A 14,689-nucleotide genomic window follows, 5' to 3' on the forward strand; every position below is an offset into this window, starting at 1 on the left:
TTTTTTGCTGCTGCTAGAAGTCTCCTCAGTAAATATTTTATATTATTAACTGAATCTGGTATATTACTAAGATATAGAATATAATCTGTTTCCCCAATCTCAATTTCAAAGATTTTCTCTATACTTGAATGTATTTCTGACCAATACACAGGGGCGTCACTAGGCCCTTTTTAGGGGGGCTTCAGCCCCCCTAAACTTCTGCCCAGCCCCCCTAAAAAATATTTGATTAATACATTTTTGATCGCTTCAGTCCCCTTTAAAAAAACTCACTTGAAACGGCGGCAAACTGCGTCAAGTTTCGGCTCCTCCCCTTATATGAGTCTGCTTGGATTTAGCGCATTTTTCAATCTGCAGTGGCGCCGAGCAGAGCGAACATCAGAGAGTACAAGGTGTGTCGTGAGTGCATTTATTGATAGATTGCTATGATATTACATCTGCATCGGTGCAGTTCTTTGTCATAAATGCATTGCAGTTTACATAATGTAATGTTACTGGAGCATTGGGAGCAACACGGGACGGTTCGGTTTCTCATCCAATACCAATAGGCTACGTTTCGCTGCGTTCACCTTCAGCCCTTATCACAGTGTGATAGTTGTTTTTTATTCCTACAAAAATGAAGCGATTAACACCCATGAAAACATACTTTAGAAAACGATCATGATTTATTTTAATTTACTTTTTAAACTTTAAAACATATTATTTTGTATTTCGGCATTACATTATGCTGTCATGCACAGAAATGATTAAAGACACACATCATTGTCTGAAAGCACTAGATGGCCCAGAGAGAGAAACATCATGTGGAGTTATTTTGTTTTGTATTAATAAATATAGTTTTGTATTAAGTAATAATGAATCAGTAGGAGTGTACATACATATATTAGAGTAAGAGTAGAGTAAAGGGATTTGTGATTTTCTTTTAAGTACTTGATTTATAGAAGTGGCAAATTGATAATTCATGTTGTTATTTTTAATAAATAGAAATAAATATATAACAGATTAATCATATTGCCAATAGACAGTTACATTAATACACGTTTAGCTGGTTAGTTAAATTATTTGAAATTAAATAGATTTTCACGGGGTGACTTGATGAATAACCAACCGTATTGTTGATTACAAAGGCTAAAAAGCTTAAAAAATAAAATTATGTATATTTCATTGTAGATGGACTTAGTTACCTAGCTTTCCTGGTAGCTTTGTCTGAGAAAATGATTCATAAATCAACCTATCAGTTGACCCTATGTTTACTTTCTTCACTGACAGACAAAAGCCTATATCAGTCAAAGCTCAGCTTTAGGAGGGAAAAAGACAGAGCAAGATAAAAACAAAAAGAGTGTGATGCTGATGAGGTGAGAAATAAACAGCTGCCCGCACATGGTTTTAAAGCTATTGTTATCCAATTTTTTTGGCCTTCAAAACATCTTAAAATGCACATATGTAGATCAGAGAAATCAAAATTTTCTCGGGGGTGCATGCCCCCGAACCCCCCTAGATACCTAACATTCGGTACCTCAGTGATTATAAAACCGTGCCATATGCATGTTACTGGATGAATGAATGAAACTACTTAATAATGAGCATTAGACCATAAACTAACTTTTTTTTTTTTTTTTACATCATACCCTCATTGGGGGCTGAGCCCTCCTAAAATGAAAATCCTAGAATCGCCCCTGCCAATACAGTTTCAAAACACACTGCCTTAAGCAGGAACCTAGATTTGCTACTTTTTGTTTGGCTTTCACTTTGGGCATAATAAAGAAACTTATAGTTTTTTTCCAACAAAATTCCCTTAAAGCTCTGAAAAGACTAGTCATGCTCTGTGAATGCCATAAATTTTGCAATTCTTCATCTAGGATGCAAATTTGCATTTAATTTTTCCACCAAATCGCGCTGGCACATTTGTTGACCACAGGGGGTTAATATACTTAGTTGAGTGACCTTTAATCTGAAAGGGATTTAATTTGTGACAACTTTACATCATCCCCATTATTACATCGTTACTGCAGTGTAGTGCAGTGATGGCATATTTTTGTTGGCCAAAACCTGTAAACAAGTTAGCATTTTAGCAGTTCCGGTTCCATTGTCCTGAAGTCAATGGTTCTTTTAAATGGGTTTTTTGTTAATTGCATGAAATAAGGTCTGTGGTGAACACAAGCTCAAGATATTTTCTACAATTTTATTTCTCCATGTTATTCTACAATTTAAAATACATCAGTAATACCCTTTTGTGATTTAAAAAATAAAATAAAAATAAAAATCATTTAGTTGTCTTGTGAAAGTGGTTGCTAACAAATGGCTAAATGGGACTAGAGGTTGTTGGGGACATTAAACAGCATAAGCCGAATAAGTAAACTGATGCTAACTTCCGGGTTGGCCTGCAAAAATATGTCATTCCTGCACCACTATTGATTTGATTTAAAATTTGAGACTTCAAAGTAAGGGGTGAATCCACACAGGTAACAACAAACAGGTAATCCACATGAACAAGGCATGCAACAGTTCAACATATTTTAAAACAATATATGACAACAAAGTGAACGACAGAGAGGATTATAAATGTGATAAATGACAGAGGTGATGAACTGATGAGTTTGTATGGTGACTCACACAAACACAGGAAATATGGGGATTGTGAACAGTCCGTGGGTGTAGCTAAACCAAATTTGTCATTAAACTATATTAAACTACAGGATTGGACATGTTCGGTTCACTTAGTTTTGTTGTGGCCACGACATATTAACTTGTGGGAAAGTAATTATATGTCATGACAATAAGATATTAATTTGTGGGAATATCATATTAACTTGTGGAACCGTGATAATCTTGTGGCCATAACAATTTCTCATGGCCACGAGTAAAATGCATAAACAACCATAGTAACCTGAAGTTATCAGAAATGGATAGACCTATAATAATAATATTTATTTTTAATAAAGAAAAAACGCGGAATTAAAGGCACACTATGCAGTTTCCGTTTTTCTCAAACAGCGACCCCTAGAGTCGCTGTGGAGTACTTGTGTTTAACGTTACTGTCGTAAATACCACTCACGCAGAGCTGTCTCTGCACTCTTCCGACCGCGCTTTCTTCGTTTTCTTCGTCGACTCTGCCATGATTCACATCTGAAATGCGTGCTAGTGTCTTCCATAGATTTTCATAAGTTGTTGATGTATGTGGCGCCGTGCCATAAAGCAAGTCATGATTCTCGCGAGATTTGTCGGGGCACCACCTCTCAAACTTGCATTGCTGGTTTTGCCAACAGCGTCCCCCCCGTGTACTTTACCCTGTTAACGTTATGTATTATCTAATAGCCTTCTCACAGCACCATATAGCTAACAGTTAGTTAATAGTTTTGTAAATAGCAATAGCAATATGTTAAAATAATAATTTCTTAATTCCATGTTTTTTCTTAATTAAAAATAAATGTTATTATAGGCCTATCCATTTCTGATAGTTTCAGGTCACTATGGTCACGCAAGGTTGTTTACGCATTTAACTCGTGGTCATGAGAAATAGATGTCGTTCCCTCAACATATGAAATCATAGCCACGAGAAAAATATATTGTTCCAACAATGTTGGATCTCAAAGCCACGACTTTACATCGTGTGGCCTAGACATAAGGGCGTTGTTACCTCGATAAAATGATCTTGTGGCCACGACTTATCATGTTCCCACGAGTTAATATGTCATGGCCACGACAAAACTAAGTGAACCGAACATGTCCCCTCCTGGTCACCGTATTAAACGCCCTACTCTTTGGACTCCCCCACAGGGGGGAACTTACCAACCACAATATGCAATATGCATATTGTTATAATTATAAAGTTATAATAGTTCCTCCTTGGAACTATGTATGAAAATATTTCATACATAATGTAGATTTTATATTACACATATTGTAAATATTTTCATTTAATTTCATCAGTTGTATGTCTCGTATTATATTATATTATATATATTACATATAAATGTATCTGAATTAGCTAACAGCAACCCTTTTTTCTAGATGATTTATATAAAAAAAACATATCATTCAACCTCTACTTACATAAGAAGTCTCTATTTTCAGAAGAAAGCAAGTGTTCTTAGGGTTTCCTGGTAAAAAACAACAACAACAAAAAACAGTAAAGCTCATGCAGTGGTAGTTCAGAAAGCTTACTAAACAGCGAACAGTCTGGACACAAGTTTGAGATGTGCATAATGGATAATAAAGATCTAAGAAAGCTTTTTCAGTGCAAAATGAGAAATCTGTCTTGAGTGAGAAGAACTCTATTCCAGTCTATTAGAGTGATGGGTGTGATAAGTGCATGTTGCTGGTGACTTGACTGTGTTTACTTGTAAGGATATAAAAACTGCTCGGGAGGAGACCATTAACTGTGACAAATTCACATGCTTCATTTCCATTGAAAAAACAAATAATTGATTCTCATTAAGAGATTGATGTGGAGCCCCAGAGCTCCAGAAAAAAAGACAGGTGTGATTTCTTACTTTGCTTGAGGAGCTTGGATGTGGGTTTGTGTCATGGGATCTGCCTGTTCCCAGAGCTCCTATCTGGAAGACTGGATCGATCAGGGCTAATTAGCTGGAGCTCTGATTTTCAGCTCTGTGTGTGCATACATGGACACTTTATTTAACTTGAGCAGTTTCCTCATTCTTACAAGTTTTTATTTATTTTATTTATTTATTTATTTTTATTTGTCAACTCAAGTCAATTTTATCTATATAGCGCTTTATACAATACAGATTTTTTCAAAGCAGCTTTACAGTAAACAGGAAAATAATGATCAATGATTTAAACAATTCAGTTCTGCAATAAAGCAGCTCTAAAAAGACTGTCATTTTTCAGCTGAAGTGTTGATTCAGTTCAGTTTAATAACTGTGTAAAGTTAATGAGATTAGTTAAGCTTAAGCACCTTAGGAGAAAACCGTGATGTCATCATCCAGCTCAATTCAGTTCTCATCCGATAGTGTTAGTGCAGTCAAAACAATAATATTGCTGAATTTTAAGTGTCCACAACTAAGCAAGCCAATGGTGAGAGAATGTCACAAAGCGATGACAAAAAAACTTTGGGAGAAACCAAGCTCAGTCGGGGGACCAGTTCTCCTCTGTCCAAATGAACGAGCATCATGTGATTTATGATTCCTTATGCTTGAAGATCACATTATATCACACTGGCATATGGAGGGAGGGGGATGTAGCTGGCCTTAAGGGTCTGTTCACAGGGCTTGTCTGGTTCTTGTGGTCTTTGCTGAGGATCTATACCGATGGCTGTCAAGTTGACAAGGTCTTCACTGGGGATCTGTCTGTAGGGCTCGTCTAGTTGTTGTGGTCTCTGCTGACATCCAGTGCTACATTGTGGTCATCTCTAGGTACAGGTTTACAATCTGGTCTGGATACAAACCGGATCCGGCTGACTTTGGTAACCTTGGGATAAGAATAAGACCGACAGACAAATATTAGCCTAGATGCCATTTCTATTTTGATGAAACAAGTACATCGGATGTTATGGGAAGTGTTCCTGGTTCCAGTTGACCTAACAATGCAGCCTAACAATCCTTTAAGGGATTTGAATTATAGAAATGTGATAGTGTATTATGTGTTTGCTAGGTGAAAGAGATGGGTCTTTAATCTAGATTTAAACTGACAGAGTGTGTCTGCCTCCCGAAGTCTTTGAGGAAAAGGATCTACCACCCACAGTCGATTTTGATATTCTAGGTATTATCAACTGACCAGGATTTTGAGACTGCAGTGGACGTGAAGTACTATAAAGTGATAGGAGCTTGTTCAAGTGCTGTGGAGCTAAACTATTCGGGGCTTTATGAGTAATCAGCAAGATTTTAAAATGTATACAGTGTTTAATAGGGAGCCAATGCAGTGTTGACAGAACCTGCCTAATATGGTCACACTTCCTGGTTCTAGTAAGAACTCTAGCAGTTGCATTTTGGACTAGCTGGATTTTTTCTTTAAAGCCTGCAGGGCAATTGTAAAGCATTACAATAATCTAGCCTTGAGGTCATGAATGCAAGAATTAACTTTTCTGCATTTGCCGTTGAGAGCATATGTCGTAATTTACAGATATTTTTTAAATGAAAAAATGCGGTTTTACAAATGCCAGAAATGTGGCTTTCAAATGAAAGTTTGGTATCAAAGAGCACACCCATGTTCCTAACTGATGACGAAGACACATCCATCAAGAGTTTGAAAGTATTCTAGGTCATTATGAAGATAAGCGTCACAATCATCACCATAATATTATTATTACTTTTATAATAAAATTTCTGTATTATACAAGCTAATAGTGTTTATATTTCATTAAACTTAAGCGAGGCATAAACTCACAATCTTAATTTATAATTTAACATTTAATGATAAGAGAAATGGACTGAATGTTGTATTAAATTTGTATAACTGATTTTTAATTTTTGATGTATGTATCAGCATGAAAACTAACACCATGTTTCCTAATTTACAGGGTGAAAAGCAATGGTCCTAGTACTGAGCCTTGCGGTATTCCATTATGAACTTGTGATCAATATTATACCTCTTCATTTACTGCTACAAATTGGTGACAGTCAGATGAATACGATTTGAGCCATGGCAGTGCAAGTCGGCTAATGTCAACGTAATTTTTGTCTATTCAGAAGAATGCTGTGGTCGATAGTATCAAATGCAGCACTACGGTGCAGTAACACTAATAGAGAGATGCAATCACAATCAGATGAATAAAGTAATTTATGGTCATGAGCTGTGGGTCATGACTGAAAGTACAAGATCCCGGATACAGGCGGCCGAAATGACCTTTCCCCCTCAGGAAAGGCTGGGCGCTCCCTTAGAGATAGGGTGAGGAGCTCGGTCACTCGGGAGGAGCTCAGAGTAGAGCCGCTTCTCCTCCACATCGAGAGGAGCCAGCTGAGGTGGCTCTGGCATCTGTTCTGGATGCCTCCTAGACGCCTTCCCAGGGCTGGAGGGATTATGTCTCCCGGCTGGCCTGGGAACGCCTCGGTATTCCCCCGGAAGAGCTGGAGGAAGTGTCTAGGGAGAGGGAAGTCGGGGCATCTCTGCTTAGACTGCTGCCCCCACGACCCGGCCCCGGATAAGCGGAAGAAGATGGATGGATGGATGGATGGATGTAACTCTGATGAGAGCAGACTCAGTACTATGTTACAGTCTAAATCATGACTGGAAATCCTTGCCGATACAATTTTTTCTAAAAAGGAACATAGCTGTGAACATACATTTTCTAGTATTTTTGAAAGAAAGGCGAGATTGGAGATAGGTCTGTAGTGAACTATTTATTTAGGATCAAATTGTGTGTTTTTTTTTAATAAGTGGCCAGCTTAATAACAGCCAGCTATAAATTTTTGCATATCCTTATGACAATGATGAATTAAGAAGAGGGTCTAATGACTTCTGGATGCATCTCTTCAGTATGCTTAGTCTGTATAGGGTCTAACATACTGTACATATTGTTGACTTTCAGGATTTAACAAGTTTAGACAATTCTTCTTTTCCCTATAGCAAATAATAAATGTAATTGTTCATCAGGGGCTCTTTATAGCACTGTCTGATGCAATACTGTAGCAGATGGTTGCATGGTTACAATTTTCTCTCTTATAGTATCAATCTTGTAAGTAAAGAAATTCATAAAGTCATTACTGGTGTGAAACTATAGAGAGAGTGTGAGAGATCACAGTAGAGATCATTTTTTTAGAGAGATGATACTGTTAGTCTTGAGTGTTTTCTTACACAATTACTTAGTCTTTGAGTTTCTGTACTCACAACTGTTAAAACCAGGTTCATGTCTGTAATTATATGTGTTTATGGTTTTAAACAAGGTGACCCTTTTGGTGCTTCATTATTTGAAAATTGAATTTATTTATCTCTCTTTCAGATTCCAGAAGAGCATGATTTGGAGAGTCAGGTTCGTAAGGAGAGGGAGTGGAGATTCTTACGTAACGCTCGTGTACGCCGACAAAGCCAACACATCACTCAGAGAGGTAGAACACCAGAATTTGTTATATACTGACAGCAAAGACTACTTGCATTATCATTCATATTATCATTTAGTTTTGTAACTTGTTATATTACTTGATATTTCACAAAATGTTTCAAATGAAAAAAGTTTGTTACACTGCAAAGGCAGCGTAAAGCAGCATATATTCCTTGAAAATGCATTTAAACAGGCGCAAAAGGGAATTACTTTTGCTGAAATAATGTTCAACATTAATTGCAGAAATAATCGTATAAAATTAGTTTTAAATATGGAAATATGAATACAGAAACAATATGAATATAGACTTTAGAAAATTCTAAATACAAATATGAAACTAAAATATATGCTCTTATGAAAACGACAAGTTTAAAGCTGCACTGATGCTGCATTTCATTTACGCCTAACCAAAGCAGCATCAAGAGCCACTTACACTAGGGCCTGAGGTGCAGAACAACTTGGACAGCGAATTGTATGCAGCATTATTACGTATACACAGAATTTAGAACAACCTCATAGTAGCCTCAACTTTGCTATGTAAATCTTTAGGTTATTAAACCCAGGTCTCTGATAACGAGTGAGGTATCTCGCTAATCGCCTTGAGCTTGACCAATCCTGGAAGCACCAATAAAACCTTGTCTTTCAGTTGTCAGACCAATCACTACTGTGGTGCAAGAATACTGCCTCCCTAATATACATCACAGCATAACACATAAGTGTGAGGCGAAGCCCATCTCGATGCCCCACTAAAAATTGCTAAACTGAAACACCCTTAAATAATGCCTATGAGGTAGCCAAAACTCTGGTAGAATGAGCCCACAGCCCTTCTGGGGGATGAAGACCCATGCTATTTTAACCGAAAATATAATAGCTTCCACTACCAGATGGGATAAGTGTTGAGGTTATATAGGTTTACTCTTTTGAGAATCAGCCTATGAGACAAATGACTGATTGTACTCTTTCATTCTGTTCACATAGCAACACAATATGTGAACAGGACAGAGAAAATAATTATGAAAACTTAATAAATAAATAATGTCATTGTCAATCCCCACATGGCAAACAGAAATCACGGCAAGATAAACAGTAGAAAAGGCTCTGCCCTTATTTAAAAGTTCCTGCAGAAAACATAACATATCTGCATGAGAGAGCGTGTTAAATATGCTCTTTCACTCTGGATCATTTTGTTTACCCTCTGAGCCAAACCTGTAACACTTGAGTTTAAACTCTCACTTTTTTTTTTTTTAGTTTAACCTCTTGTACTTCCTGAGGTATTTGTTCTGCAAATCCTGAATGGGACAGAAAATACCAGGAAATAGGCTATTTCTTCCTCTAGATCCTGAGCTAATATCTTCTGTGCTGTGGACATTACACTGTTGAAAAGTGGTGGTTTTAAAGCAAACTGCAGACAATAACCCTGGCTGATTGTGGATAAAAGGAAGGAAGGTGAGAAGAGAGGTGGCATAATGAGCCCTCTCTGCCAGGCCAGAGGAACTTTATATCTTCTGAAAAACTAAGGCTGCTCAGTGCATCCTGGCAGTGAAGCTAAGGCAGATGAAACCATGTTTTTTTTAAACACGTGGGGGACACTGGAATGAGCTGTTTAATGACCGGGGCATATGATGGCAGTCTTTTACCATCATACAACTCTCTGTCCATTCCCTGGCCCACCGGCTGTGGCAGCCAATCAATTGAGAGTTTTTCAGCTTGACCACATTTCAAGTTGGTCAAGCTCCACCTGAACATGACTCTTTGTTCAACACACTTCCTAGATGTGAAAACAATGAATGCAAGGCTTCTTTTCCCCCTTGCTCCGCTGCTTACAGAACTAGCAGTCACCATAAAATAACTGTTAGAAAGAGAATTATCCATAGCATGTTGAATATCTAGGTATCCCTAGTACAAATAATATTCACAGTGACAGTGAATATGCCCACTATCAAAAACAGCAGCATTTGTCAAAGTACTTTGGCGGCTTGTCTAATAACAGTTAAGCTTCTTCAGAAAAACATGCTGAAGAATAGCTTCCAAAGATCTTCATGGGGAAGAGAATGAGGTAGGGACTGTTATGCAGTGGGATATATTAGGGAGGCAGGACTCCTGCATCACTGTCATGATTGATCTGTCGACTTACAGACATGGGGCCCTATTTTAACGATCTGAAACACAAGTATCAAACGCGAAACACAAGTAACTTTTTTGGGCAGATCTCGGGCGCTGTTGCTATTATACCAGCGGGATAAATAACTCTTGCGCCCGACGCTAATTTAAAATGGGTTGGTCTGAAGTAGCTACATTACTCATAGGTGTGGTATGGTCGTAACGTGAAATAAACCAATCAGAGCATCATCTCACATTCCCTTTAAGAGCAGGCGCGTTTGTTCCATGGCGGATTGCTATTATAATGGCGGATTTGCCAGGCGCACGCCAGGAGTGGTTCACAGCCGAGGAGTTCTCGTCAGGGCTGTAAAAGACAGAAAAGTGATATTGTATGGTGATAGGAGAAACCCACCCAAATTAGCTTCGGTTAAACAGGCGTATAATAATTTTGGTAAATGTGTAAGCTAGATTTATGCCTATTTTTCACATCTTCATGGACACACCACAATGATTTCCCTCATGTGGAATATTTTTCCTTGTAATTATGTATGGTTTGCAAAAATGGCAACTGCTGCGTCTGTGTGTAGATGAGGTGTAGTGCAACACGCTACATTATGGCCAAGCGTGCGCCCTTAAAATAGCATCTGAACACGCCACTGACTTTAGACTAGGTTTTTCCTGGTCTGTGGCGGAATTGTTTTCTGGAACTGCAAAATAGCACCAGGGAACGTTTGCACCGGAACATGCCACCTCTTTTCGCTGAATCGCCCCCGGGAGCGCAAGTTCATTCCCTAATTTACCGACGTGCGTCTGTCGAGGGAAATGTCCGCTGTGCGTTGGGTGCAAAATAGGAATGATACATGTGTCGGTGTACAAAGTTAATTGCGTTGGGTGCAAGATAGGGCCCATGGTGTTATTGGTAGTTCCAGGATTGGTCATGCCTGAGGTTATTCTCTTAGTGAGATACTGAATAAATATTTGAAAGACAACCTGAAAGTCTATAGTAAACCTCTAGAAGAGATGCCCTGACTCTCTATACATTAGATGCATCTGGGTAATGATGTGGAATTCACAAGTGGAACTGGGTGAACAGTTGTTTGATGTAGTTTTTCTGTGTGAAAGCCTCAAGCTTAAAAGAAAGCAATGTGCTTGGCTCCCTGTCTTAAGTCAGCAGAGTCTCAAACTGAATAGCTAATGTGCTTACGTCAATGCCGGAACACACGCACAAGTAAGCAGGACTGATTGCGTCAGAGCGGAGGATCCGACTCACGCTCGTATGTCTTTATCCTTTCATCACACTCTCCGTCATCCTTTGAAACCAAGAGTGGGGCTGCCCTCATTCAGTCTAGCTGGAGGAATTGAATGAAATCCTCAATTCCCTCTGAGTTTCCTTCATGCATATTTTTTTTTCTAATCTGTAAGCTTTACACTGTAGTACCCTTATTCACTTTCCTCAGAAACCAAAACACTGCTTTGGTTATTAGTAAAGCTCAATATTTCACTAATTAAAAATGTTCTAATAATAATCAAAATACTAACCCATCCTTCTCGTTTTTAGGAGTGACACGGTTAGATGATCAGATCTTCATTAATAGAAACCCAGGAGTGCCATCAGTGGTGAAGTTTCATCCATTTAACCCCTGCATTGCTGTAGCTGACAAAGACTCAATCTGGTGAGTGACTGGAATTTTTCAAATAATGCCACTTGTGTATGAGGGGGTGATGGGTATCTATGCTTTTCATAGCATTGCAAATAGTAAAGTCACTTTTATTTATATTGCGCTTTTTACAATACAGATTTTTTCAAAGCAGCTTTACAGTGAAAATAGGAAATTAATGCAATAAATATTTTTTGGGCTGTACAGCAACTTTAGAAGAAAGTCGTTGTCTAGCTTAATTTTTTGGTTGTTTAATTTCCATTGTAAATATCTTGAGTTATTAACTTACACAACATCAATTTCAACTGAAAACAGAAAACTTTTAGTGCATTCTGGCCGTTTATTTAGACGACAACGGCATTTTGGTGGCCTGAGAACATGGATTGAAAATGAGTTTTGAAAGCAATACTGTTATCATCTGTAAACTTCAAAAACATGAATCTGTGACAGCATGCATATGCGTAGTATGTGTTTAGTCTATAGGCATGCGTGTTTGAATGCATGTGTGCGCGGGCACGTAGTCTTTCTTAACAAAGTGACCTTGCCAATTGTCTGGCATGCATATTACAGTGTTTTAAGTCGTTTTCGCAGATTCGTGTGAATGGGAATCATTTTGAAATGTTTTCATCTGTACAGAGGAAAAAAACTTTTGTCGTGTCTATGAGTCGTTCGTAGGGGATAGTGTAGTTGACACGGTCTCTGCTGACACTTCAGAGCTGTGTTGTGGTCATGTCTAAGCGCAGGTCCGTCATCTGATCTGGATACGACCCGAATCCGGCTGACTACGCTAAACTTCGGAATAAACAGAGAGACTAATATTAGTGTAGATGCCATTCTTCTTATGATGTAACGAGTACAATAGGAGTTATGGGAAGTGTTCCCGGTTCCTGCTAACCTAATTTATGCTGCCTAATAATCATTTTAAATTATTTGAATTATATAAATTGATAATGAGTTATGTGTATGCCAGGTTAAAGAGATGTGTTTTTAGTATAGGCATTTAAACTGACAGAGTTTGTCTGCTTCCCGAACAATGCTAGGAAGACTGTTCCAGATTTTAGGTGCTTAATAGGAAATGGATCTACTGCCAGCAGGTGATTTTGATATTCTAGGTATTATCAACACTGGCCAGAATTTTAAGATCGCAATAGATGTGAAGGACTATAATGCATTAAGAGCTCGCTCAAGTACTGGGGAGCTAAACCATTTAATTCTTGTTAGTAATTAGCAAGATTCTAAAATGTCTATGATGTTTAATAGGGAGCCAATGCAGTGTTGAGAGAACTGAGCTAATATGGTCATATTTCCTGGTTCTACACTGAACAAAATTATAAACGCAACAAGAGAGATACAACCATGATCGGATGATAAGAGCAATGATTTGTGACTCTAATAAGAGCTGTCTCATTACTATGGTACGGTCTAAATCCTGATTGAAAATCCTTGCAGATATAATTTCTTTCTAAAAAGGAACATAGTTGTGAAGATACTGCCTTTTCTAGTATCTTTTACAGGAAAGGTACATTCGAGATCGGCTTGTAATTGACTAATTCTGTAGGATCAAGTTGCGTTTTTTTAACAAGCGATTTAATCATAGCCAGCTTAAAAGTTTTTGGTACATGTCCTAATGATAAAGATGAATTAATGATATTTAGAAGAGGATCTATGACCTCTGGAAGCATCTCTTTCAGTAGCTTAGTCGGTATAGGGTCTAACATACATGTTGTCGATTTAGATGATTTAACGAGTTTATGAAATTCTTCCTCTCCTATAGAAATGAATGAATACATTTTTTCCTTAGGAAGACTACAATGCACTGCCTGATGTGATACTGTAGTAGACGGTTGCATAGTTATAATTTTCTCCCTGCAGGGCTCCAGACTGCGACCAATTGGTCGCATTTTGCGACCATTTTTCCTGCCGGTACGACCAAATATTTATTTAGGTCGCGCTGGCGCGACCACAACGTTGCCGAGCAGCGAATCCAAACAAAATGAAAGCGGAACGAAAATGCGCTACTCCTTTATGCTTCACGGACCGTTTATTAGTTCGGACCAATAATAGACAGCGCAGCGCCCCAGCGCCCCGAACTTGCCAGTCGGGGGCGATCTCGATCACGCTACACTGTTACTAGGAGATCCAGACTCTGGAGATCCAGTGAAGAAATCCATTGAATTCGCCTCAGAATTAATAACATAATCGCTGCGAGATCCAGTGAGAAACATTCCGATTCGGCGCAGAGTTCTCTGTTATAAACCATAGATATCAGATCAAACAGCGCTAACGTGGAAACCAGGAGAAACACTTATAGAAGGCTTTCAGTCCACAAATCAGCAACATTCACCATGGATTTCATGTAGTAACTGTAACCATAATGTGACAGAAATAGTAAAACGCTTACAAGTAGTACTCATCTTTTTCCAGCACTTCAAAACTATCATATATAAATGTTATTTTTAATGTGATGACCAAAAAAATTTTTTTTCATCCTTCAAAAATTGTCTTATTTAAACTCTAATTTAAACACTTATTTAAAAATAATAAAATAAATAAATTACCATTGTAAACAGTAGGATGCTTATTGGCTATTTTCACTCCCTAATATCTTTTTTTTTCACTTGGTTTGCTTTTTAATTAATATTAAGACATTATGAATGATAATAATTAAAGTTAATTGAATCTACACCCTAAATTAAGTTTAGTGCTTTATTGTCAGCCTCAGTGCTACCAGATATTTTTCTGTAGAACTCAGTGGCTCCGGTGCCTCTGCCCTCAGATGCTAGTCTGGTGCCTGTGAACTTAAAATAAAACTGCACATTGTAATATCTGTACGTTAAGTTTATTTATTATTAAATAATTTGTCAGTATTACAGTTATTTTGGGGGAAATTTAAATAATTGCATTGCAAGCTGATTTAAGGTGTGCCCCTAAATTTTCT

The 14,689-nt window shown here is 37.9% G+C and overlaps 1 protein-coding gene across 4 annotated transcripts in view; it reads left to right on the forward strand.

Moving 5' to 3' along the window:
- rptor (regulatory associated protein of MTOR, complex 1) overlaps positions 1 to 14,689 on the forward strand; it is a 409,250-nt gene that overhangs the window by 316,849 nt on the left and 77,712 nt on the right. For all 4 annotated transcript variants that reach the window (XM_079882549.1, XM_079882546.1, XM_079882548.1 and 1 more), the window contains exons 26-27: positions 7,895 to 8,000; positions 11,652 to 11,766. In XM_079882549.1, the coding sequence (XP_079738675.1) occupies positions 7,895 to 8,000; positions 11,652 to 11,766 (221 nt within the window). The remainder of the gene's footprint in view (positions 1 to 7,894; positions 8,001 to 11,651; positions 11,767 to 14,689) is intronic.

The sequence above is a fragment of the Squalius cephalus genome, assembly GCF_949319135.1.
Source record: "Squalius cephalus genome assembly, chromosome: 10".
Taxonomy (NCBI): Eukaryota; Metazoa; Chordata; class Actinopteri; order Cypriniformes; family Leuciscidae; genus Squalius; species Squalius cephalus.